General features: G+C 44.1%; 1 protein-coding gene across 1 annotated transcript; it reads left to right on the top strand.

Annotated features, from left to right (window-relative positions):
• Positions 1-134: 134 nt before the first annotated feature.
• Positions 135-17,464, top strand: EEF1AKMT3 (EEF1A lysine methyltransferase 3). The gene is made up of 3 exons (XM_033936131.1): positions 135-343; positions 10,461-10,572; positions 15,656-17,464. Exons 1-3 carry the CDS (start codon positions 197-199, stop codon positions 16,045-16,047), a joined length of 651 nt encoding a protein of 216 aa, XP_033792022.1. The 5' UTR covers positions 135-196; the 3' UTR covers positions 16,048-17,464.
• Positions 17,465-25,899: the final 8,435 nt, after the last annotated feature.

Genomic DNA, 25,899 nt, shown 5'->3' with positions numbered 1-25,899 from the left:
CAGTACGTTTTTAGATCCGCGGGATCCGGCGGGCGGGGGGGATCCGCTTGGCATCCGGGCCTGACGGTCCCTTTAAAAAAGAGAAAGTTTCCGACGGAGCCACGTCATCAAACTTTTTCTTTGGCCGTACCTCCACCTCTGCCGGCGCAGCCCGAGCCTTGTGGACGCCCGACCGCGCGAGGGGGGGGAGGGGTTGATGGAGGAGGTCTTCCCCCGGGACGGGACGGCGCTCTTCTCGGACACCTACTTCGAGGAGAGCCGCTACTGCTTCTGCGGCCGAGAGCTAAGGATCCGGCAGCAGTACGGCGCCAGGCTGGGGGTGGCAGCGCCCGTGTGGGAGGCGGTAAGTACCGGGGGGGAGGGAGGGAGAGGTCCCCCGGCAGGGCCTGACCGTGCTACACCGAGGGAGAGGTCCCTCCAGGATAACGATGGAGAAGGTTCCGAGCGGGATGCAGGGGGGGGGGGGGGGGGGGGATCCAGGATCCGATCGTGCTACACTGGGGGGAGAGGTAGGTTCCTGCAAAGGTCCGATGGGGTTGTACCGGAGGGGGAGGTCCCGATAGTGTTGGCACGGGGGGGGGGGGGGGGGGAGGAGAGGCTTCTACGTGCCTTCCTGATGGCCTGCTTAATAAACGTAGCCCAGTGCAAAAAAGAGCTGCGACGAGGAAATTCCCTCCTTCGCTCTTTTTCCTGTCAGGGGAGAGTCTGGATGCTCACAGTGGGCGCTCTTGATGCCATCTGAATTGCCCGACTGAGGGGGAAAGAGAGCTTGCTCTCTGCCGGCAAAACCCAGGTGCGAGGGTTTCTGGTGCCCCTTTGCAACTTATCAGGTGACGCCTCCCCCCCGGCCCAGTATTTCTTCTCTCCCCCATACCCCCCCCCCCTTTCCAGGGACAGAAACACCTCTTTGGGCCGACATAAGCTTCATGCACAACTGCACCTTCACTTCAGTAGGATTTTAGATGTTATGATTGGATCAGGGGCCCCTCGTGGGATTAGGTACTGATATGTCCAAGTTGGTTTGGGTTTTTTTTTTTTTGCATTTCAAAGAAGTTAAACGGAAAAGACTATATATGATGGCCTCCTAGCCACTCAGTCAGCTAAACTGGGCAACCAAATCTCCAATCTACCCGTAGCATCCCCAGACTACAAAACATTTAGAAAAGAAATAAAGACCATACTTTTCAAGAAATCCCTGAAAAAGACTTAACACCGCAGTTTAATTCCTTCTTCTCACTAAATTCCCAACCCCCAAACAACCAACTCTACTCTTTATTTTACTTGAAAATGACCAGATATCTTTTTGTAATACATCATCGGTAACTCTTTTGTAATCCGCCTTGAACCGCAAGAAAATGGCGGAATAGAAATCCCTAATGTAATGTACACCAATTCATCACATTCAGTTAATTTGATGTAAACCATATGCCCCGCTCCTAAGTCTATAACAGGGTGCCTAAAGTTAAAGCATCATTTGTGCTTGTATGTTATAGAATATTCTTAGCACATTTTAAAACAGGGGTCTCAAAGTCCCTCCTTGAGGGCCGCAATCCAGTCGGGTTTTCAGGATTTCCCCAATGAATATGCATGAGATCTATGTGCATGCACTGCTTTCAATGCATATTCATTGGGGAAATCCTGAAAACCCGACTGGATTGCGGCCTTCAAGGAGGGACTTTGAGATCCCTGTTCTAAAGTGCTGTTCTATAATTTACATGTATAAGCCTCTTAGCAAATAAGTGCAAGTATGGGGACTGGGCTCCCAGTTACATGTGTAACTTACAGAATATTGTAAGTTCTTTACTAAAGTGCCATATTCACCTGCCATACGCCTGGCATAACAGTTCATGCCTACATTTAGGTCAGGGGTAGGGCACTCCGGTCCTTGAGAGCCGTATACCAGTCGGGTTTTCAGGATTTCCCCGATGAATATGCATTGAAAACAGTGCATGCAAATAGATTTCATGCATATTCATTGGGGAAATCCTGAAAACCCAACTGGAATACGGCTATCAAGGACTGGAGTTCCCTACCCCTGATTTAGGTGAATCAGTGCTGACTTAGGCTACTAGTCTCTAACGGCATCTTGATGTACAGAGGCCTTTCTACAACTGGGGCTCAGAGTGCAGCATTGGGGTGCATAAATGGTGGAACTCAGTTATAGAATTGTCCTCTTAGAGCAGGGGTAGGGAATTCTGGTCCTCGAGAGCCGTATTCCAGTCGGGTTTTCAGAATTTCCCCAATGAATATGCATGAGATCTATTTGCATGCACTGCTTTCAATGCATATTCATTGGGGAAATCCTGAAAACCCGACTGGAATAAGGCTCTCGAGGACCGGAGTTCCCTACCCCTGTGTGAACAAATATCCTCAAACCGACCAATTAAACTCACAGTGACTGCTACAGAACAGAAATACGAAATTACACAAACATTCAGTTCACAGGCGTTACATCAGTGGGATAAACACAAACTCCCTCCGCTACTAGACACCAAGAAGCAGTAGCCAGCCCTGCAATTTGAGGGGGGGCCCAAGGGTGGATTGGGGGGCAACATATTCCTCCCCCATCCCAATGCCTCCTTTCTGCTTCTTGGGCATGCTTAGAGCGGGAAGGAAACAGTGGGGGGAGGCAGTTCCATAGTTATTTTGACTGGCAGGGCTCAGCATCCCCCCTCACCCCCCAGCAAAGCAAAAGGGTGTGATGGAGTTCTAGAGGGGGCCCAGGCCCCCAAGGCACCCCTTGACTACACCCCTGCCAAGAAGTAACAGAAGACCTTGAAAATAGCCTCAAACTGCTCTAACCCTACTTATTGAAGTCAGCACTGCAAATATTCTAAAACAGCAGAGCATCTCCAGCTGGAGAGAGAATAACCATACACAGAATCTACATGTTAAAAGAATCTTTCTCTGGCCCTGATGCTCAATAGCTCAGCCTCCGATGCCCAAAAGGTTGCTAGCGATCCTGGCTGCAGCCACTGAGACCCCTACACAGATGCATAACAAGGAACTCATAAGTATATAAATGGGTTCTCTGTGTGATGCACAAAATGGAATGCCCCTCTCCCCTTTTAATGGCAGGGCTGTGGAGTCGGTAGATAAATCCTTCGACTCCGACTCCTCAGTTTCTGGTATCCACAACTCCGACTCCAGGTACCCAAAATAGGTTCATAGTCTAAAGCGCGCGAGGACAAAGGCGCGCCAACAACTGATTATGGACAACTGAGCGCAGGACTTCATTGCGCCAAAGAAAAACTGTATTTTAAAGGGCTCCAATGGGGGGTGTTTGTGGGGACCCCCCCCCCCACTTTACTTAATAGAGATCGCGCTGGCGTTGTGGGGGGTTTGGGGGGTTGTAACCCCCCTCATTATACTGGAAACTTAACTTTTTCCCTGTTTTTTAGGGAAAAAGTTAAGTTTTCAGTATAATGTGGGGGGTTACACCCCCCCCAACATGGCAGCGTGAGGCTGTGCGATCCCTATTAAGTAGAGTGGGGGGTTCCCCCCCACACCCTCCCCATCAGAGTCCTTTAAAATACAGGTTTTCTTCGGCGCGATTAAGCCCTGCGCTCAGTTATCTGTGCTCGGTTGTCGGCGCGCCTTTGTCCTCGCGCACTTTTGACCCGTCACCCCCAAAATGTCTCCGACTCCTCGGCTCCGACTCCACAGCCCTGTTTTACAATGCAAAATTTTCCGGCTGGTAGCTGTCTGTGTTTGTTATGTGAACAGTCCTGTGTCTATGTGTGGGACACATGCACAGAACACACGCACAACAGCTGTGCCTATTTTTTTGTGGGGTTTTTTTTTTTCCTAAAAAAAGAAAAAAACAAAACCCTCCCAAACTGCTTCTCCCTTGTCTGCGATCTGCTGAGTGGCACTGGAGCCAAGATCGGATAAACAGGCAAGGGAAAAGAGAAGAGCCGTGATCAGCTGAATTGCACTGGAGCCACGATTAGCTGAGCAGGTGGGGAGAGGAGCTTAGTCGCAGCTATATGCTGGCTCAGCTAGTCATCGACAGGGGAGAAGGGTTTTTTTTTTGTTTTTTTTGTTTTTTTCAGTGGGTTTGACCGCAGGGGGAAGAGCTGTGTCTACTAGTTTGCTCTTCTGAGCAGGCACCAGGTACAATTCCTCCCCTATTACTGGGGCTCGTCCGCACAAATAGCATGCATGTACGAGAGGGTTCTCAGCCCAACCAACCAACTTCCTAAATTCTGAGCGTTATTTTTCTGCTTTAGCCGAGATACAGTGTTATCTTACTTTGTTAAGTGCTAATTTTCAGAAATGAAATTCTGTTTTTGACATTGTTTCAAATCATTGATTGAACCATATCCACGTCATTCTCTTCTTGGTTGGGCTGAAAACATTTCGGCACCCTCTCGTAATTTGCGGGCTATTGTGCTGAGCATCGCCTGGTAAATCAAAATCCCTCCCGACATGGTATTTATTACTGTGTTGTTGGAGCTTTGGGCATCCTGCTCTCTGTGGTTACAAAAGGAAAACAGAGCTGTCGCTTAGTAAAAAAGCAAGAGACCACAAAGTAGAAATAACTGGACAAAAAAAAAAAAAAAAGAAAAGAAATTGAAAACCTAAGAAACCAGAGTGAACAGTAGAACAAAATACAATCAAACCTCGGTGTGCGAGTGTTTTGCAAGAAGAACAAAACATTTTCGCAAATCGTGACTCACAAACCAAGCGTTGACTGGATTTGCGTTGCGAGTCCCCCACACCCGCAAACCAGCATCGCCCCTTGCCCATGAACGCCCCCCCCGGTGAATCGGCATCTCCCCCCCTCGCGAACGCCCACCCAAACTGAAACCTTACCCCCATCTGGCACCGGCACGCAGCACCAACCCACAGGAGGTGCCGGTGCCTGAAGATCGTGCTGCTTGCCGTACTGGGCCTTGAGCATCGGTGCACACTCAAGGCCTTCTGGCTCTCGTTCTCTCCAAGAATCTCCTCCTGTGGATTGGTGCTGCGTGCCGGTGCCAGATGGGGGTAAGGCTTCAGTGCGGGTGGGCATTTGCGAGGGGGGGGGTGATGCCGGTTCATGGGGGAGAGGGTTGTGGAAGCGTACCAGTGGCCTCGGGGGTGGAGTGGAGCAGCGCCGGTGGCCGCGGGAGGGGGGGAGGAGGTGGAACCAATCAAGCGAGTTTCCCTTACTTCCTATGGGGAAACTCGCTTTGATATATGAGTAATTTGGTTTACGAGCATGCTTCTGGAATGAATTATGTTCGTAAACCAAGGTTCCACTGTACAAGGTATCCACATTTCCAAAGCTGACATCTTATTTCTCTAAATGTTAAAAATCAGCAGTAATCTCTAACGTGGTGCCAGCAGCCATACGTGATGGGAGGCAGGCAGAGGGGTGGCAGTGGAAGATGCTCCTATCACTCAGCAGCTGATATTTTTTAACATAGCAGAACATAAATCTTTATTTATATACTACAAAAGCCTTTCAGTTCGAGACAGTTTACAGAAAAGGTGGCTGAGTAGAGTCAGCGAGCCACACAGCAGAATGAACTGAAAAACTGGGAAGTTCGCAGTATGGGAATTAGGCAGGACTTTATAAAGGGGGTGAGTTAACAAAGAGGTAAGGATGGTCATAGAAATACTTTTAAAACCAATAGGAGGAAATATTTTTTTCACTCAGAGAATAGTTAAACTGAGTCGAGCTTTCTTGTACTGATATCTCGGTATATAAAGCCAAGCATTAGATTATAAAAACATAAGCATTGCCCCTACTGGGTCAGACCAGGGGTCCATCGTGCCCGGCAGTCCGCCCCCGCGGCGGCCCCCCGGGTCCATGACCTGTAAGTGCTCCTAACCTAAAACGTTCATACCCTATTCCCTTAATTGTCTTGTAAGTAACCCTCTATCTGTACCCTGTAATCCCCTTCGCTCTGGAACACGTTGTGGTAAGAGTGGATTGCAAAGCTGGTTTTAAGAAAGGTTTGGACAGTTTCCTGGAGGAAAAGTCCATAGTCTGGGGGAAACCTCTGCTTGCCCTGGATCGGTAGCATGGAATGTTGCTACTCCTTGGGTTTTGGCCAGGTACTAGTGACCTGGATTGGCTACTGTGAGAATGGGCTACTGGGCTTGATGGACCATTGGACCAATAAGGCTATTCTTATGTTCTTATGTTAATAGAGGATCAGTGGTGGCAAAAGACTTTTCCTGGAGTTTTAAGGTGGATTGCCAAGTTTGGAGAAGAGGTGCATTTTTAGAAGTTTTTAACCACAGGGTAGGAGGGAGAAGAGGGCTGGAATGGGAGGTGGGGTGGGGAGAGAAGAGTAGGTAGAAAAAGAAGCAGCTGCGGTCAGAAGTGCTTTGATTCAGAGTTGGAACAACAGATAAGCATGTGCAGCTTTTGGTTGTCCCCTGGATGTCATCATAACCCTGTCATGCTTACCCCACTTCCTGTGTTGCGCCGGCCCTGTGTTGCGCCAGGGTGTGGGGAACTGGATACTGCCCCGGGAGAATTTACTGTACAAAGTGCAGGAGAGGAAGGCACAGTGACAGCTAGCTGATGCCAGAGGTTTAATAGTAATAATGTTGCAGTGCTTTGGGCAAGAAAGTTTCAAAGCTGCAAAAATATTAGGCAGAAAACAAAATGTGTCTAAAACTCAGGGAGAACGGTTGTACAGACAAACCCGAGAGTTCATTTTAGAGCCTTTCTGACTGTGTTTTCCCATTTTATTGGCTTCCTGACACGTAGAGACCCTGAAGGCTGTGTCGAAAGTCAAGGTGCCTGTACCAAAAGCTGAGGAAGGCTTCCTGGACTTTTGACTATTTATTTTTAACATTTCTATTCCGCTTATAACCTAAGAGATTACAAGTCAGGTAAATTGCATTGTCTTACAGCACATTGAAAATCTTCCCTCTCTGTTCCAAGCGGGCTCACATTCTAAACTAAAGTGCCTAAGGAAGATATACCAGACAAGAGTGGAGAGAGGGAGGGGGATTCTGGAAATGGTAGAGCCGTGTGGAAGAGGTCAAAAGGGGGCTGACATGAAGATGAGTGAGAAAGCAGTGAGTACATTGGTGGTAATGGAGAGTACGTAGCAGGAAATAGGAGGCCGGGAAAGGAGTGAGATGGCAAATGGGAGAGCTAGGGACTGAGAGGAGATGGAAAATTGATAAATGAAAATTTTAAAAAATAAGAGGAAGGGACATGAGGTGTGGTGTAAGAGAAAAGAGATAGAAAACCCTTCAGTAGGCAGTAAAAAGAGGGAAATTAAAGACTACAGAGTAAGAATGAACTGAGGCAGAAAAATAAATTGAAGACTGAGAGGCAAAAGAAAAAAACAGTGTTAGAAGAGGTGGATGTAGTGGAGGAGATGAAGGAGAGAGAAAAATGACAAATGAACACAAAGCCCTGCCGGGAAAGCAGAGATTGGGACCAGCATGATTAGAAAAATTAAATGGCTAGACAACAAAGGTAGAAAAAAGAATTTTAATTTTGAATAAGGCACAAGACTCACTACTGAAAGTCTGATGTATCATGGGGTAGTGTAAGAAAGGATGGTGTTCACTAAGTAGGACAGGGGGCGCAATTATAGCTTGCTTTGGCCCCGCTGTGAAGCAGTACAAAACCCTGCAAATACACATCTCAGAAACTATGTAGCAGACAGAACCTGTGGCCAGCAGAGCTGCAGCATTTCCAGTTATTATTAAGGGTAATTAGGAAGCAGAAATTAATGACCACTTATGGCAGTGTTTTCTTCAGTGTAAGGCCTGGGGGCCAATTATGGCTCCTTGAGACCTCTTCGGTGGCCCTTGTTATCATTTTGATTTTTTTTTTTTCCTACCATGATGTCTTTCTGTACCCCAGCTCAAGACAGAAGGAAGTGGATGGGAAGAAGAACCACATGGTTGAAGGACAAGGCATTTCTCGAATAGATGAAGAGACCGTATTTGGAAACGCCCACCTCCTCGAGGATACCTCCAGTGAAAAATCTGAAGGCCGGCTAATGTGAGAGGATGCCATTGACATACACTGGCTAGCGGTGTGTGGCCCTGCATGGGAAAATAGTTGATGGCTCTCCTTCAGCTCATTTGGATCCAAAGTGGCCCTGACTTATAAACTAGTAAAGACCACTGACTTATGGGGAATTCAAGAAAACGATTCTTAGGATCGCTGCTCTCCACCAACTTGCAGACTCGGATGATCATTAAGGCTACCCATACCAATTTTGTTGTGACATACCACCCACCTGTGCCTCCTGACACACTGGTTGAGGACCACTACTCTAAACTGAGCGGGTGTCCTGAAAGTGCATTGCTGTTAGCGATCAGGGGTGGAGTGATGCTTCGGTATTGTGTTTTCAACTTCTAGGGGCAGACAAGTTCCCTGGAGTCCTACTGAGCTTGCCTGTCTCTTGGGTTAGTTCAGTGGTTCTTAAACCTGTCCTGGGGGACCCCCAGCCAGCCAGGTTCTCAAAATATCTAAAGAAAACAAACAAACAAAAAAAAACTCTGTGGAGTGACGATGTTCCTAAATGGACTTTATTTGAAAGTGTCAAAGTTCCAAAGGTACACTGAAATCATCACATAAAATAATTCCATCCACATAAAAGTGAATCATCCACATAAGAGCCTCAAAGGACCTAGTCCGCTAGGGATACAGGACCCAACACGGTCCGCGTTTCGACAAAAAGTCTTCTTGTTGGGTCCTGTATCCTTAGCGGACTAGGTCCTTTAAGGCTCTTATGCGGATGGAATTATTTTATGTGGATGATTTCAGTGTACCTTTGGAAATTTGACACTTTCAAATAAAGTCCATTTAGGAACATCGTCACTCCACATAGGTTTTTTACAGAAAGGGAGGTAGATGCGTGTAACAGTCTCATGGAAGAGGTGGTAGAGACAGAGACTATCTGAATTCAAGAAACTGTAGGATAGGCATGTGGATCTCTTAGAGAGAGGAAAAGATAATGGTTACTGCGGATGGGCAGACTGGATGGGCCATTTGGCCTTTATCTGCCAACAAGTTTCTATGTAACTCCTTATTACTGCCAATTAAGTGCTTGTTTTACACCAATAATTGATTGCTAGTTTTTAATTGACTAATTAGTTTGTGTGGATCCATGATCCACACCCAAATTTAAGAACATAAGAAGATCCTTACTGGGTCAGACCAATGGTCCATCAAGCCCAGTATCCTGTTCTCATGGTGGCCAATCCAGGTCACTAGTACCTGGCCAAAACCCAATGTGTAGCAATATTCCATGCTACCAATACAGGGCAAGCAGTGGCTTCCCTCATGTCTTTCTCAATAACAGACTATGGACTTTTCCTCCAGGAATTTGTCCAAACTGTTCATAAAACCAACTGCACTATCCGATCTTACCACATCCTCTGGCAATGCGTTCCAGAGCTTAACTATTCTGAGTGAAAAAAATTTTCCTCCTATTGGTTTTAAAAGTATTTCCCTGTAACTTCATTGAGTGTCCCCTAGTCTTTGTAATTTTTGACAGAGTGAAAAATCGATCCAATTGTACCTGTTCTGTTATTAAAACTTATTATTAAATGAATGGAACTCCATCAATAAGCTATCTTGCTCTCAAAGAGAGGAATATAACTTATAAAGAAGTATTAATTTGGGGAAAGTTAGCTCGCTTGATTAAAACTTAGCTCTGTAACCATAATTAAATATATAATATATGAATATTTATTTAAGGGCTAAGACTCAGAACATTTCTAAGCAAACTGAAAGTTTATTTTCTTTTTAGAGCCAGTATAAAATTACAATCCTGCCGGTTGAAGCAGTTACATACAAATAGGATCTTTAAGCAAAGAATTAATATAAATACACTAGACAAAATTTCTCTAAGGTTAAAGGATCAAGTTTACTCACAATGCTGGTTGAAAAGTCCTTAGAAGGCCACATGTCCTAGCTGGAGCAGCATGGTGATCCAGGGAGAAGAAGAATTGTAGCTTGATCAAGGCTAGTTCCAGAGGGAGAGAGGGCATCTTCCCCTGGTTAGAAAGGATTTCACTTCATATTTATAGAGGTGAGACCTGTTCTAAAAATAGAATCCTAGGTGGCCGACGTCATGATTTAATTATAGCAGTTCAGCCTTTTTCTCTGTTCCCAGGTGGTGTTATGATTGAATCACAATGGCTTAAAACAATGGTGTCAAAGTCCCTCCTCGAAGGCCGCAATCCAGTTGGGTTTTCAGGATTTCCCCAATGAATATGCATGAGATCTATTAGCATACAATGAAAGCAGTGCATGCAAATAGGGGGGGGGGGGTCATTACGGTGGGCAGACTTGATGGGCCGTAGCCCTTTTCTGCCGTCATTTTTCTATGTTTCTATGTTTCTAAGATAGATAAATTCTTTACTCCTTATATGTAATTCTTCTCAACTTCTGTTGGGTTGGAAAGAAAAACAGTAATAGCAATGAAAATACAACATGATCATCACTATTTCCTTTTTTTTATCTCTCTACCTTTACTCAGGCTCTAAACCTCTGTGGTTATTTTGAAGCGCAGAAGATGAATTTCAGTGGAAAAAAAGTGATAGAACTGGGGGCTGGAACAGGACTTGTGGGGATCCTGACAGTGTTACTGGGTAGGTACGGCACAGATATGTTTCAGTGTCCTACTGGTGGGATGTGGGTGGGTGGGTGACATTTTAGTGAGAAGAAGGATCCGTATTTTCAGCTTTGTTGTCACAAAAATGGGTTATCAGGAGTGTTTTGTCTAATCTAATCCAAAGTACTTTTAGACTGCTTAATCCCAAATTTTGGTCTGAAGCAGTTTACAAAGCTACAAAAATACAACGGAGTCATTACAATGGGTACAATATTCAGCCAGCTCTGGGCAGGACGTTGTCTGCCCAATGCTGGTGCTTAACCTGGATATTCAATGCTGGACTGTTTCCAGTGACCAGCATTGAATATTTGGGGGGGGGGGGGGGGTTTCTTATCAGCTCTAACTTAACCAGCTAAGTGACTATTCAGCGCTCACTGGTTCTTAGGTGACCAGTGCATCAATATTCATGACCAGCTGTTAACTGCAAATATTCAGCAGAGATAACCATCTCCCACTGAATATTAGAGATTAGCCAACTAAGTGCTATTTAACTGGCCAGAAGCTATTCCTGGCCGATTAGCATTGAATATGGGAGGGAATGAAATTAGATCATAAAAATTTACAAGTCTCACAATTTAACCCAAATATTTTTTATTTAAATGAGCTTCTAAATATTTATAAACACTCAAAAGAGCATGATTTGGAACAAGGTATCTTTAAAAGATATAATCACAAAATGGAAAGGATAATTGCTATACAGCAGGGAAATTTTTAAAAAATTTCAGGTTATTTGGGAGCCATTAACAAGATACTGTAAAGATTGAAATTATTGAATAGAATAAATATTAATTCCCTTTTGTTCATACACGTCCGGGGTGGAGGGGGGTGGAAACATTTTATGATTTCTTTTGTTTATGATTAATTGTTGGACATAAGGGAGGGGGGATATTTAATGAAAGCTATAGTTTGATGATATAATAAGTAATGTTAAAGTATAAAATGATTGTATTTTGTGTTATACTTATTGTGAGTTAAAAAAATAAATAAATAAAGATTTACAAAAAATAAAATAAAAGGGAAGACTAGAGCATTCCGACAGCGAGATTGCAACACAGGCCACAGTAGACCCAAGTTTCGTTAAATACAGAGCAGGCTGGTTTTAAAGATTGCAATTGCTGAGCAAATTGTAAATAGATATGACAAACATTGTTTGAAATGTCTGTATACAAATGTCAGAATCCTAAGAAACAAGATGAGAGAGTTAGAATATATTGCACTAAATGAAAAGATAGATATAATAGGCATCTCTGAGACCTGGTGGAAAGAAACTTACCAATGGGATACCGTCATACCAGAGTACAAACTATATTGCCATGATAGGTGGATCAAATTAGTGGAGGTATAGCATTATATATGTTAAGGAGGGCCTTGAATTAAATGGACTGAAAATTCTACAGGAGCTGAAACACACCTTGAAATCCCTATAGGTAGAAATTTCATGTGTAAAGGGGAAAAGGATAGTGATAGGAGTGTACTACATCCACCTGAACAGGATGAATGGTCACATGCTGAAATGTTATCAGAAATTAGGGAGGCTAGCAAAATGGGTAACACAGTAATAATGGGTGATTTCAACTACCCCGATATTGACTGGGTAAATATAACATCAGGGCATGCAAGGGAGACAAAATTCCTTGATTAAATCAAGGACTGTTTTATGGAGCAACTAGTTCAGGAACTGACAAGAGGCGAAGCAATTAAAGACTTAGGAGCTCATAATCGAAACGGAAATACGTCTAAAAATCAGCCTAAATCGACACTTAGACAATCAGTGAGACAAGGTCGTCCAAGTGCCGATAATCAAACCAGATTTTAGACGTGCTGCTAAATGACCAGAGCTAAAAGGGGCGTGTCAGGAGGAGTGTCGAGGGCGGGATTTGGGTGGGACGTAGGACCTCCTAGACTTAGTCGTACTGCATGTATAACCGAAAGTTTTACAACACTGCCTAGACGTAACCTGGATGTTGTGACTTAGGCCATCTAAAACCAGGTCTAAGCCCACAGAAGGTATCCAAAGTGACCAGATAAGCACTGCAGACACAAAGTACAGACCCCCACACACTGCCCTAGTGATCACTGATCCCCTCCCCCAATAAAAATCATAATAACAACTTTACATATCTGCCTCCGGTACATCAGCACCTGGCAGCCTGGCATAGGAAAGCCTAGTACAGCTGCACAGAGGTGGCTTAAGTGGTCTGGGGGGTAGGTTAGTGAACCATGGAGAGGAGGACCCAGGCCCATAAGCCACTCTAATCACTGCATTCATGGTGAAACATGTGCACCCCCAAAAAAACCCCCAAACCCTTTTGTACTGCCATATAAGTGGCTCCTATAGCCATAAGGGCTATTGGGGTGGTAGATAGGTGGGTCTAGTAGATTCTGGGGGTGTTTTAGGGGGCTCACCATGACCTATAAGGGAGCTGTAGTGAGATGTTTATGTGGGACCCATTTTGTGAAGTTCACAGCAGTGCCCTGTAAAGTACCCCCACTACTCTGATGCCATGTTTGGGTGTCCAGTCCATCACTTTTCTGGCCTAAAAGGTCTTGTTCTAGGCGTTTGTGACTTGGACGAATTTTTGGACGAAAATGGGGTATAAAGATGGACGACTTAGCGGTCTGGGCGATCAGACGGCTGGACGTACAGTTGGACAATTTTCGAAGAAAAAAAAAAGTCTGTTGGATGTATTTTTCGAAAATGGACCTTTTCCTGGGTCTGACTTTGGGCAACTTGCGACTTAGGCCCAAAATGGACTTAGATGTTTCTTTTGATTATGCCACTCCACGTTCTTAGTAGAATGCAATAATTGGTGTGGGAGGTAACGGTGTTGGGGCCACTTGATAACAGTGATCATAACATGATCAGATTTGATATAATCCCTGGAATAAGTTAACACAGGTGTAGTAAGGGAGTGGGAGGTGCAGAGAGGAGGGCGGGGGATTTGGAATGGTAGGAACGGGGGCAGAAAGGAGGGCATGGGGGGGGGGCGCCAGTACCCTGGGTACCTCCTACCCTTGATATGCCACTGGGTTCTATCCATTTTAACAACATTTTTTTTTTGTGGAACCAATCTGGAACAATACCAGTAAATCCTAATACACCCAGTCATTTCAGTAAAATTATGGTCAACTACATGGTGAGCTAAAAAAAATGTAACCTCCTAAGAGTTTTTTTGCTATTTTCTCAGCAACTACTTGGAATTTCAACATGAAATTGTACAACTGTATTTGTTACTATCTGCATTTATGTGCCAAGTGAAATGAGATTACCTTTAAACATGGCAACTCAGTGATTTTTGCACATTCAAAAAATGTGTACACTGTAAAACTACTATTATTTGAGAAAAAAAAGAGATAGCGTACTATTCATGGCATCACAATGACGTAGACTTTTGTAAATAATTTGAATAATCTGTATTTGATAATATGATAATTTACAGATAATTTATTTAGAAGCATTTTGGATTGGAATGGCAATCACGGGCCATACTCAAGCACTGCAGATGATCTGGGACAGCCTGCCATAGGGGTCGAACAACAAGGCTTTTAAGGGCTTCCCAAGTGAGCGAAGGCCTGTTTTGAAGCTGGGAGTAGATACTTTGAGCACTGAATATGGGACGGAATGAAATTAGGTCATAGAAATCTACATAGAAATCACAGTGACTCGGAAATTCTGACACATGGTGACCCCCTTTTACAAAGTGTTTTAGGGCTCCTTTTACAAAGCCACGCTAGCGGTTTTAATGCACACACCAGATAGGAGGCGCGTGCGGCAATTTAGCGCATGCTATTCTGCGCATTAAGGCCCTAGCGCGGCTTTGTAAAAGGAGCCCTTAGTGTGGGCCAGCGTGGTAAATGCCTGAAACCTATAGGAATTTAAAAGGCTTCAGTGATATTGCCATATGACACACGATAGCGCCATTTTGCAAAAAGGGGGGGGGGGGCATTGTTAATTGTATGATTTGAATAATGTTATTTTTATTGTATTTAGCTCAAACATTGCACAAAAATTGCTAGGTAGCAATGCCAAAGTGTCAGTAACATCGCCATAGTTTAAGATAATTTATCTCCTGTTTTACTAAGGTGCGCTAACCGTTAACGCATCCATAGACTAACATGCATCTTTATATAAGGAGCCCTAAATGTTATTTTAATAGTAATATGGAAGTATGATGACTACGCTTGTAAAATTTCTTGTTGAAATTCAAAGTGGCTGCTGAGAAAACTGCAAAAAAAATTGTTTATCAAGGGCAGTTGCGAGGTCAAATTGTGAAAGTTGACTGTCAGCACTGAGAATCCTAGATTCTGAAACCAAATCCATCTGCTAAGCCAGTTTCTGAAATCAAACTGTGCAGGGTACAGAATACTGAACTTTTCTGAACAGGCAACTGACAGCCAAGACTCAATGAGTTTTGTGAAAAAAAGGAATATTAGCAATGGAGCTGTAGCATAATTAGTTTGCCCACTAATCACCAGGAATGCACTTGATGCATTTTATGGAAGATAAGAGGTCCACCTAAATAACATCAAAAAATGACATGTAAATAAGTCTGCTTATTGCCTTGATTATTTTCCAAGTGTTTCATGGTATGTGAGGTGGCCTTTCATTTTAGTTGACACAACAAAGCTTAACCCCCAAAACAGTAGCTACAGTTTGCCGAGAGAGCAAATTACAGCTGATGAAATGTGGAGTTGCATGATTTAGAGAGGCCCTTAAAGGCCAAATGTACTAAGTAGCTCTTCAACCAGACTGGGAGCTCTCGCTTACTGCATGAAGCCTCCATCTATGTGGCAGCAGGACTGCATTAGCTGATGGAAAGTAATTGGAAAACCTTTTCTTACTATGAACAATCGGGCTGCTAAGAGCTTTCTAGCAGATAAGAAAATGCATGGCTTGCTTTTTTGTTTGTCTTTTAATTTCTTTTTCCTTTCCTTTATTCTTGCTCATGTCACCTCACCGATCCCCTCTGCTTATTTGTTTGCATCCAGCTCTCATCAGGGAGTCCTGCCCAGCCTTTCTTTTTCTCTCATCTGAGGTACCATGTCTCCATCTCTCACAGGAGGAAATGTGACCATTACCGACCTCCCCCAGGCCCTGAAGCAAATTCAAGAAAATGTATGGAGCAATGTCCCCTGCCAGCATCCAGTGCAGCCCCAAGTGTGTGCATTGACATGGGGCCAGGACCAAGACAACTTTCCCGCAGACTATGACTTTATTCTGGGTGCAGACATTGTCTATTTGGAGGAGACATACCCCTCATTGATGAGGACCCTGCAGCACCTCTGCGGCTCACAGAGTACAATATACCTGTCCTCAAAAATGCGCCAGGAGCATGGGACAGTCGCCTTTTTTGAGGAAACCCTTTCACAACATTTCTTGTCTGAGCTGGTGTACAGGAATGACAGTGAAAATATTAACATTTACAGAGTCACACAGAATGTCCAAAGCTGAGGCAATAATTCCCCTCCTTAATTCTCTACATCATTTTCATGTCTGGAAGTCTTCATGCTCAGCCTTTAGCATTCCTTCTTCTGCTGGCTCTGACCAGGAAAGTCATCACTCATGGCTTCTTTTCTTTATTCCTTTCCCATTCCTTTCTCATCAGGGAGTCATCTTGTACAATGAGCCTCCATACTTTGTCTACAGTATTTTTCATTTTGTTCCTCAGCCCCTCATTTCAGTAAAGCCAGACTGTATTTGGCAGAATGCAGGATGCAGAATATTCAGTTATTTGCAGGCCTGCTCTTTGGGTGGCCGCTAAAGGCACCTGGAAACACATTAACCCCCTAATTCTATAACATGCGCTGAAAACTGTGCTGGCAAATTTGGACGAGAGCCCAGTTTGGGTGTGCAATTTAATTAAATAACAAGCTGGCGCCAATAATTGTCATTTCAACAAGCTATTATTGGCACCAATTAGAATTAGTCAGAGGTTAAATGTGTAAATTTAGGTGCGAGATCTGCACTTAAATTTTAACTGTGAGTCAAAAAAGGGTGTGTGGAAATGAGCAGGTAATGGGCAAATTGGGGGCAGTCTTTTAAGTTGCATGCAAGTTATAGATATATACCGTATTTTTCGTTCCATAAGACGCACCTGACCATTAGAAGCACCCAAGATTTAGAGGATGAAAACAAGAAAAAAAACATTCTGAACCAAATTCTCCCTGCCAGGCTCTGCACCCAATCCCACACTCCTTGCCAGGCTCTGTACTCTGTCACCCTCCCTGCCAGGCTCTGTACCCTGTCCCCCGTCTGGTGGTCTAGTGGTGGACAGGGCACAGGGCAGACCGGGACAGGGGACAGGGCAGGACAGGCAGGCCTAATGGCAGGGTGCCCTAGCCCCCCACCCCCCGACAGGGCCCCCTAACCCGAAGCAGGCACGCCCCCCCCCCGGAGGCAGGCAAGGTCCTCCCTACCTTAATTTCTCTGGCAGTCCTGTGGTCCAGCGCTTTCAGCCTCCTGCCCTTCCATCCGGCTTTCTCCCCAGCAGCAGGCAGAGTCAAGAGTGGCATGAAGGCAGGCGCGAGTTTTTTGCTTCCTGCCTTGCTGCTCCGTGAATGGCGGTCCAGCCCTACAGCCTCCTGTCCTTCTCTCATTTCTCCCCCCGAACAGCAGCAGCAGAGCAGCAAGCAGGCAGGTGCGAGTTTTTCACTTCCTGCCTTGTCCCGCACCACTCTGTGAATAGCTGGCCCAGTTCTCCCTATTCAGTCCCCCCAGAGCTACTGTTCTCCATTCGAATATAACTCTCTGTTCTTTTCTTAATAAAATTTTCAAAATATTACTTTACGCCAGTGGTCTCAAACTCGCAGCCCAGAGGCCACATGCAGCCCACCAGGTACTATTTTGAGGCCCTCGGTATGTTTATCATAATCACAAAAGTAAAATAAAACAGTTTCTTGATCATTTGTCTCTTTAGCTATAAATTACAATATTATTAAGACTTAGCCAAAAGGAAAGGTTTATAAACTATAAAGAGTTTTACCTCATGCAAAATTGTCATTTCTTTAATAAGACATTAACTATTTTTTCTAAGGCCCTCCAAGTACCTACAAATCCAAAATGTGGCCCTGGAAAGGGTTTGAGTTTGAGACCACTGCCTTACGCCTACATGCTGCAAAGCAACAAAGCGCAGTTCACTAAGTTTATGACAATGTTCACGCCAATATTGTATTAAGATGGCTTCATCTTTCTGTAATCATATATTACTTAAATGTTCTCCAATACGTTGCTTTAATGCACACTTAGGGCCGGATTCTCAAAACTTACCATGCCTTTAATGATAGTGATTAAACTTGGTTCCAGATGGTTTATCATGCCAGTATTTTACCGGCCAAGTATCAGAACGGCTCATGTGATATTTTCCTAGCAGGCTCTGATTCTGCCATGCAAATACAGTACAACGAGGCCATTAATATTAAAATGGTAATAAAATAGGTTCAGGATATAAAGGAACACTTTTGGTGATTCTCTTCTATCATTGCTGGGTGATTCCCTAACTTTGTTGTGCCACATTTGTGGGCAAAATTTTCCATCAGAGTCTGAGCTGTCATAGATTTACTTTCTGGTCAGCGCTAACTGACAAGAAAGTAAGGCTTGACAGCTCAGGATCTTCCTCCCCCCACCCCACCCCACACACACAATTTTTTTATTTTTTTTAAAGACCCCAGAAATGAAGGATGGCAGGAGGAATGCCCACTTCCTCCTGCTGCCAGGGTCCCCCACCTCCCAACAACCCCCCGACAAATGCCCGACACCCCCATACCTTTAAATTGAAGGATGACAGGAGGGATGCCCATTCCCTTCTGCTGCCGGGGTCCCCTGCCCTCCCGATGACACCCTGACAAACCCACACATCTTTAAATCGAAGTACGGCAGAAAGGATGCCTGCTCCCTTCTGCTGCTGGGGTCCCCCACCCCCCTCAACAGACCTCAACAACCCCCTGCTCCCCTGTACCTTAAGACAAAGGCTACCAGAAGGGATTCCTATTCCATCCGGCTGGCAGGCCTACCTCTCCAAAATGATGGACCTTCCTCTTCTTGCTGCATCCTAGGATGCACCGGGGAGGGGCCTAAGACTGATTGGCCCAGTCAACGAGGGTTGTCGGGGGCTGGGACCCTGTCATTGGGAGGATGTGAGCATCCCTTTTGCTGTCCTTCAATTTAAAGGTGTGGGGGGCTGTCGGGGGGAGGGGGGGTTATTGTTGGGAGCAGGGGACCCTGGTGGCAGAAGAGAGTGGGCATCCCTCCTGCTGATCTTGTACGTAGTGTGGGGGGCCAGGCAGTGGCAGCTGAGTGGAGGGGGGGAGGGTGTTGGCAGGAAGGGGAAACATTTCCCTCTGCTGCTCTCCCTGCCAGTCAATCAGCTGAACCAGTAGGACATGGGGAGAACTGCGGCTCAGTTGATCGGGGCAGGGATAGCAACTTTTACAGACGGGTGCTTAGCAATTGCTCTTCTGAGCAAGCCCCAGGCACAATTCCTCCTGCTTTTTCCTAGCGATTTTCCGCACAAATAGCATGCATGATGAGAATCGCCTGTAAAATAAAAATGGCTCCCACTACAGCCACTACATCGACTCGCTGGATTTAATGGCGAATTTTGAGAATCCATCCCTTAGTATATCCTGTATATAGTATTGCACACGGGCAATATATTGCATAAATGATTTGACTTGTAAAACAATCCGTATAAGTTCGTAAATAGAAAACTTTGCCCATGATCAGATTTTCTAACCTATCTAACTCCAAAGAAAATTGATAGTAAGTACATCTACCCCGTTTATGATGATCCCTATCAAAGGACATGTAAGAAGCCACCCCTTTGGTAATGGTCATTAACTCAGCCAGATTTCTACCACAAGTAAACGCAAAACGTGTGTATGTGTATGTAGTATGAGTGTGTTTGAGTAAGTGGTATGATTTTTGATGGTATATTATGGGTAGTGAAGTATATTGTTTAATTAATAAATTATATTGCAATATTATTATAGCTAAACTTATCTAGTTAATGCCAGGATAGAGCCAGTAGTTACCAGCCAGTGAAGATGTCAAGCCTGTTACCTCCATTACCTAAGCTAGTGAAGTTTTGTCAGCAAAAAGGCTGTTCACACTTTACCCGGTTTGCTAACTGGTTGAATATTGGTTTAAATATTTGGCCAATTATGCTCCCAAAGTCTCCCTTCCACACTGCCTACAAGAGTATCTCTCCTTCTGAACTGTCCCTTTTAAGCAGCTACTATCCTGGACTTCCTTCCACAGGACTACATTAGGGCCCCTGATGGTGTAGCTGGGGTAATCCCCACTTGCTCCTACCCACATCAGCTCTGAATTCAAAATAAGTACTAAGATCTAGTGACAAACTTCTGATAGTACTGCCACTAGAGGTTATGGCAGCCATTTTGAACTTGAAGCCAGCATAGTTAGGAGCAAGTGGGAATTGCTCCTGCTGCAACTAGCTCCTAGACCACCAGGTACCCTAAGGCAGGCCCAAGGAGGCTGATAGGGAGGTGGGGAGATTTCAGGATAGTGGTTGCTTGTGGGGTAGGAGAGAGGGAGGGAGGGTAAAACTGTATGTGTGTGTGTGTGTGTGGGGGGGGTATTTGGAAAGGGGCAATTTTCTTGGGGATGTCGGGAGGTTAACTTGATATTGAACATGCTACCTAGTTAGCTTACTGGTGAGGGTGCTGAATATTACACCTGGCTGACTATATTCTAAGTGCAGCCAGAGACTGGAGAGAGCCTGGATAATTAAGCTCTGGAATTCATTGCCAGAGAATATGGTAAAAGCAGCTAGCTTAGAAGGGTTTTTAAAAGATTTAAATAATTTCCTAAAAGAAAAGTCTATAAGTCATTATTAATATGGATTTGGAAAAATCCACAGCTTTTTTCCTAGGATAAGCAGCATAAAATCTGTTTTACTATTTCGGATCTTGCCAGTTACTTCTGACCTGGGTTGGTCACCCCTGGAAACAGGATACTGGGCTTAATGGATCTACAATCTGTTCTAGTATGTCAACTCTTATATTCTTATGGATATTCAGTGCTTGTACCTGCATACTCTAGGCACTAGTACTGAATAGAAGGGCCTAATTCAGTCTGCAGCAGTCGGAATTTAAAAGAATGCTGATTGTCGCTGACTGAATTTTGATCAGAAAATGATTTAGGATTTCTGTTCATTTCCAGCAGGTGCCAAGAAGGCTTGCATTGTTACCCATGGCATTCACTGAGTCCAGAACAGCTCCTATTCCCATTTGGGCTTGCAGACTCACAAACCAACTTTAGAATGATGTGTCATGGGACGGTTTTCATTCTTGCCTACCCCTTTCAGTGGACCTATTTTTAACTTTCCTTCAGTATATAAATGAAAAATGGGGAGACCCAATGATCCACAGTGAAAACAATCCACCGATGAAAACAAAAACTGTGGATACAGATGTTCTGGAGATAATTTATTAAACACTGATATATAAAACCATGAAAATTCAATGCTAAGCATTTTTTTTTTTTTTTTTCGCTACTTCAGCTTGTCTGTGGTGTTCTTTGCTCACATGTTTAAAAACAATAGACTGTTTTCAGTCCAATTCTTTATATGTGAGGTTGCAAACCATTGGACCCCTGAGGAAGGCGTGTTCACCAAAACACAGACCGTGTAGGGTCCGGTTGGATTTTTATCACAGTATTTTTTATCATTTTACTTTTTTAATTGAATTTTCATGGTTTTATATGCCAGAGTTTAATAAACTATCTCCAGAACATCTGTATCCACAGTTTTTGTTTTTGTTTTCATCAAAGAAAAAGTCAAGACATATGTTTGTTCTGTTTTATTGCAAAGTTTGTTTTTTTTATCACCGATCAAACGTTTTATGTATGCCCATGATTTTATTTCAAACTCCTAAAATTAAAATAAAATACTGAAATGCATTGTTGTGAGTGTTTTAAGATGGTGTCCTGGTGGCTGGAATTATGGGCTGAGGAAAAGGAAGGCCTTGTTTCACCTCCTTCCTCTCCCACTGTTGATCCTTGTGATCTCAGGTAAGGTACTTCACACCTATTGCCTCAGATATCATGTTAGGGACTAATTCTATAAGCAGCTACCAAGCTTGCAGTTGTAGGAAGGCATGTAAAGATCAGTACTGTATTTTGGTAATTTACAGGTGTAAGTGGCTCCTTACATAACACTACCTAGTGGAAAAGTACCTGCCACGATTTCATGGTGTGTATTTATTTATTTGATTTTTTTTTTTTTTTCATTCTTCCAAAGGATCTCAGAACGGGTTACAAATCAGATACTGAAGCATTTTCCCTATCTGTCCCAGCAGGCTCACAGTCTACCTGGGGCAGTGGAGGATTGAGTGACTTGCCCAGGGTCACAAGGAACAGTGCAGGGTATGAACTCATAGCTTCAGGGTGCTGAAGCTGTAGCTCTAACCACTACACCACACTCTCCTCTGGGGGGTGTTTGCATGGACAGAGCATGCAAATATGTGATCTATAACCTGTTGCTAAAATTGTCCAGCGTAGCAGAAGATTGCAATGCCAGATTTTTAGAAAGGGTTCCAGGGCAGATCTGTGAAATTACTGACCGGTAAGCCTGACTTCAGGTCCATGCAAAAAAGTACTAACTATTCTGAAAAAAATAAAATTATGAAAGTGGTTTAAATGGAACAGAATTAGCATGGGTTCATCCAAAGGACGTCTTGCCTCACCAATTTGCTTGGCTTCTTTGAAGGTGTGGATAAAAGTGAGCCGATTGATGTAGAGTATCTAGATTTTCAAAATATCTTTGACAAAGTTCCTCATGAGATACTCCTGAGAAAATTAAAGAGTCATGGGATAGGAGGCAATGTTCTGTTATGGATTAGGAATTGACTATTGGACAAAAAACAGAGAATAGGGTTTAAATGGTCATTTTTCTCAGTGGAGGAGGGTAAAAAGTGGAGTGCCACAGGGATCTGTACTGGGAGTGGTGCTATTTAACATATTTATAAATGATCTGGAACCACAAGTGAGGTGATCTAATTTGAAGATGACACAAAACTATTCAAAGTTGGCAAACATGAGGCCTGAAAAATTACGGGAAGATCTTAGGAAATTGGAAGACTGGGCATCCAAATGGCAGATGAAATTTATTAATGTGGACAAATGCAAAGTGATTCAGTTTGGGAAGAATAATTACCAAGCCATAGTTATACTAGGGTCCACTTTAGGATTCAGCATCCAAGAAAAAGATCTGGGTGTCATTGTAGACACTACACTGAAATCTTCTGCCCAGTGTGCAGCTGTGGCAAACAGGATGTTAGGAATTATTAGGAAAGAGATTGTAAATAAGACCAAGAATATTATAATGCCTCTGTATGGTGTGTCTTCACATTGAGTATTGGGCACAGTTCTGGTTGCCATACCTCAAAAAAGATATAATGGAATTAGAAAAGGTTCAAAGGGGACCAAAATGAACATAAGAATTGCTGCTGTTGGGTCAGACCAGTGGTCCATCGTGCCCAGTAGTTCGCTCCCGCCGCGGCCCTTACGTCAAGGACCAGAGCCCTGAGTCTAGCCTTACCTGCATACGTTCTGGTCTAGCAGGAACTTGTCTAACTTTGCTTGAATCCCTGTAGGGTGTTTTCCCCTATAACAGCCTCCGGAAGAGCGTTCCAGTTTTCCACCATTCTCTGGGTGAAGAACTTCCTTACGTTTGTATGGAATCTATCCCCTTTTAACTTTAGAGAGTGCCCTCTCGTTCTCTCTACCTTGGAGAGGGTGAATAACCTGTCTTTATCTACTAAGTCTATTCCCTTCATTATCTTGAATGTTTAAATCATGTCCCCTCTCAGTCTCCTCTTTTCAAGGGAGAAGAGGCCCAGTTTCTCTAATCTCTTGCTGTACGACAACTCCTCCAGCCCCTTAACCATTTTAGTCACTCTTCTCTGGACCCTTTCGAGTAGTACCGTGTCTTTCTTTAAGTACGGTGACCAGTGCTGGATGCAGGGGCAAGGAAGAAGTGTGATACATGGCATTTGTTGATGACCTTCTTTTGCTCATGACCAGACTATGTACTTCTTAACTACTGTACTATATATCATTTCTATAGCGCTGTACATTTAACATTCAACAGATAGTCTGCGTAGAAGAGCTTATAATCTAATTTGGATAGATAGACAGGACATCTCAGGATTGGGGAGTTTCAAGCAGAAAAAATGATACAATGGGTATAGGTATCTGACAGAGTGGGAGTTAAGAACTGAAAGGGTGTTATTTTTAGTACAACTCAGCAAAAGCAACAAAGCAGGAAGACCCAATATGCCACAGTGAAACCAAATCCAGGAGATAAAAACAAAGACAGACTGTGGTTGAAGATGTTCTAAATGATGATTTATTGGAAAAACTCCTCAATAAAAATGAATAAAAATAGTTCACATGTATTGATCCTAACAGACCTCTTTTATGCGGAAAGACTAAAGAGGTTGGGGCTCTTCAGCTTAGAAAAGAGACAGTTGAGGGGTGATATAATTGAGGTCTACAAAACTTGAGTGGTATAGAATGAGTAAGAATGAATTGATTTTTCACTCTTTCAAAAAGTACAAAAACCAGGAGACACTCAATGAAATTGCGTGAGAATACTTTTAAAAAATAAATAGGAGGAAATATTTTTTTACTTAACGAATAGTTAAACTCTGTAACTTTTTGCCAGAAGATGTGGTTGAGATTAAGAGAGGTTTTTGAGTCATTAATCAATGAAAGATGGATGTAGGACAGAAAGTGAAGAAGAAGAAGAGAAAAACAGCCAATGGATAAAAAGGCTCTGGAAACACAATTAAGAGCACAGACAGAAAGTAGTGCAACCAGAGACTGGGAAAGGATGATTAGAAAAATAAAATCACCAGACATTATAGTCTATGGATGCATTAGCGTTTAACGTGCGCTAAATGGCCAGCGCGCCTTAGTAAAAGGATCCCTTAGTGATCGAAATGTGTCGGTTTTGAGAATGTATATCTGCTGTCTATATTTGGCACTACATTTGTCCATTTTTCAGTAGCTGTTACTGAGGTGACATATTTTAAAATAATAAACACTTTCAATAATGGTTAATGCTGTGATGTCCTATAATGTGATATAAGGACTGCATAGGTCACTATTCTTCAACCGCCGGTCTGTGGACCGGTGCCGGTCCGCAAAAAAATCTTGTCGGTCCGTGAAGGATTCGGGTCCCCGCTGCAACAAAAGGTGCCGGCGTCAGCTGACTTGCAACTTCCTGTTGCCGTCACTGTGCCGGGACTCTTGCCTTCGCCGGGACTCCTGCCGCGTATGCTTCCTGCCTTGTCTCCGCATCTCCAGACCAGCAGCGGCAGCTCTGTGTGCTTTTAACTTCGGCACAGAGCTGCTCCTAAGCAGTAGTTTAGCCGTGGTTTCATGAGGCAGCCTCGGGACCTTTGCTAGGCCGGTCCACATCGCATCATTGAAGCGGGCCAGCCTAGCAAAGGCCCCGAGGCTGTCTCATGAAACCGCGGCTAAACTACTGCTTAGGGGCAGCTCTGTGCCGAAGTTAAAAGCACACAGAACTGTCGCTAGCCTAAAGACTCTTAGGCCGCTGAAGGAGAGCAAAGAGCAGCTATCCTGGAGGTCTCCCTTCCTCTCACCTTTGCAGGTCCCTTTTTTCTTCAAACTGCGACGGCCCCAGCATCGACGTCAAGTAAGTTCCACTGTTCCTTGCAAGCAGTTCTGCTCGGCCAAAGCTTCCCCTCTGACATGAGCCACCCTCAGGGGAAAGAAAGTGACCCGCAAAGGTGAGGGGAAGGGGGGCAGATGATAGAAGTGGGGGGAGAGAGAGAGAAGGGGGCAGATGATGGAAGTGAGGAGAGGAGAGAGAGAAGGGGACAGATGATGGAAGTGAGAAGGGAGAGAAACCAGAAGGCAGATGGATATCAATTGAGAGGGGAGAACAGATGCTGAATGGAAGTGGAGAAAGAACACATAATGGATGGAAGGAGGAGATAAATAAAGGGGGAAGAAAATAGAGTTAGTAAGATAATGGAGGGGTGAGGGAAAGGGGTGACAAGCTGTGGGTAGACACAGTGAAAAGAGGGAAACAGGACTAAATAGTAAGAAAGAATTTAATTTAGATGGAGGCAGAAAATAGAGAAGGAAGACCAGAGAAGAAAAGGAAAGGGAAGAGAGAGGAGAGAACGATATCAGATCTGAATGGAGGAAATGAGAAGAGATGCTAAAAACCACAGGGGGGAGGGAAGGAGAGAGATGCTAGATCATGAGGGGAATAGAAGGAAGATGATGGATGCCAGACCAAATTTGGGG

The sequence above is a fragment of the Geotrypetes seraphini genome, chromosome 3, assembly GCF_902459505.1.
Source record: "Geotrypetes seraphini chromosome 3, aGeoSer1.1, whole genome shotgun sequence".
Classification (NCBI taxonomy): domain Eukaryota; kingdom Metazoa; phylum Chordata; class Amphibia; order Gymnophiona; family Dermophiidae; genus Geotrypetes; species Geotrypetes seraphini.
The sequence above is the reverse complement of the archived record's forward strand: the minus strand, read 5'-3'. Positions and strand labels throughout refer to the sequence as shown.

What these genes read in the sequence shown, in the direction of transcription:
- EEF1AKMT3 (XM_033936131.1), top strand. Translation starts at nt 197, where the DNA reads ATGGAGGAGGTCTTCCCCCGGGACGGGACGGCGCTCTTCTCGGACACC. An exon ending in CAGCGCCCGTGTGGGAGGCG is followed by an intron (nt 344 to 10,460) that starts GTAAGTACCGGG and finishes ACCTTTACTCAG; the next exon opens with GCTCTAAACCTCTGTGGTTA. An exon ending in GATCCTGACAGTGTTACTGG is followed by an intron (nt 10,573 to 15,655) that starts GTAGGTACGGCA and finishes CATCTCTCACAG; the next exon opens with GAGGAAATGTGACCATTACC.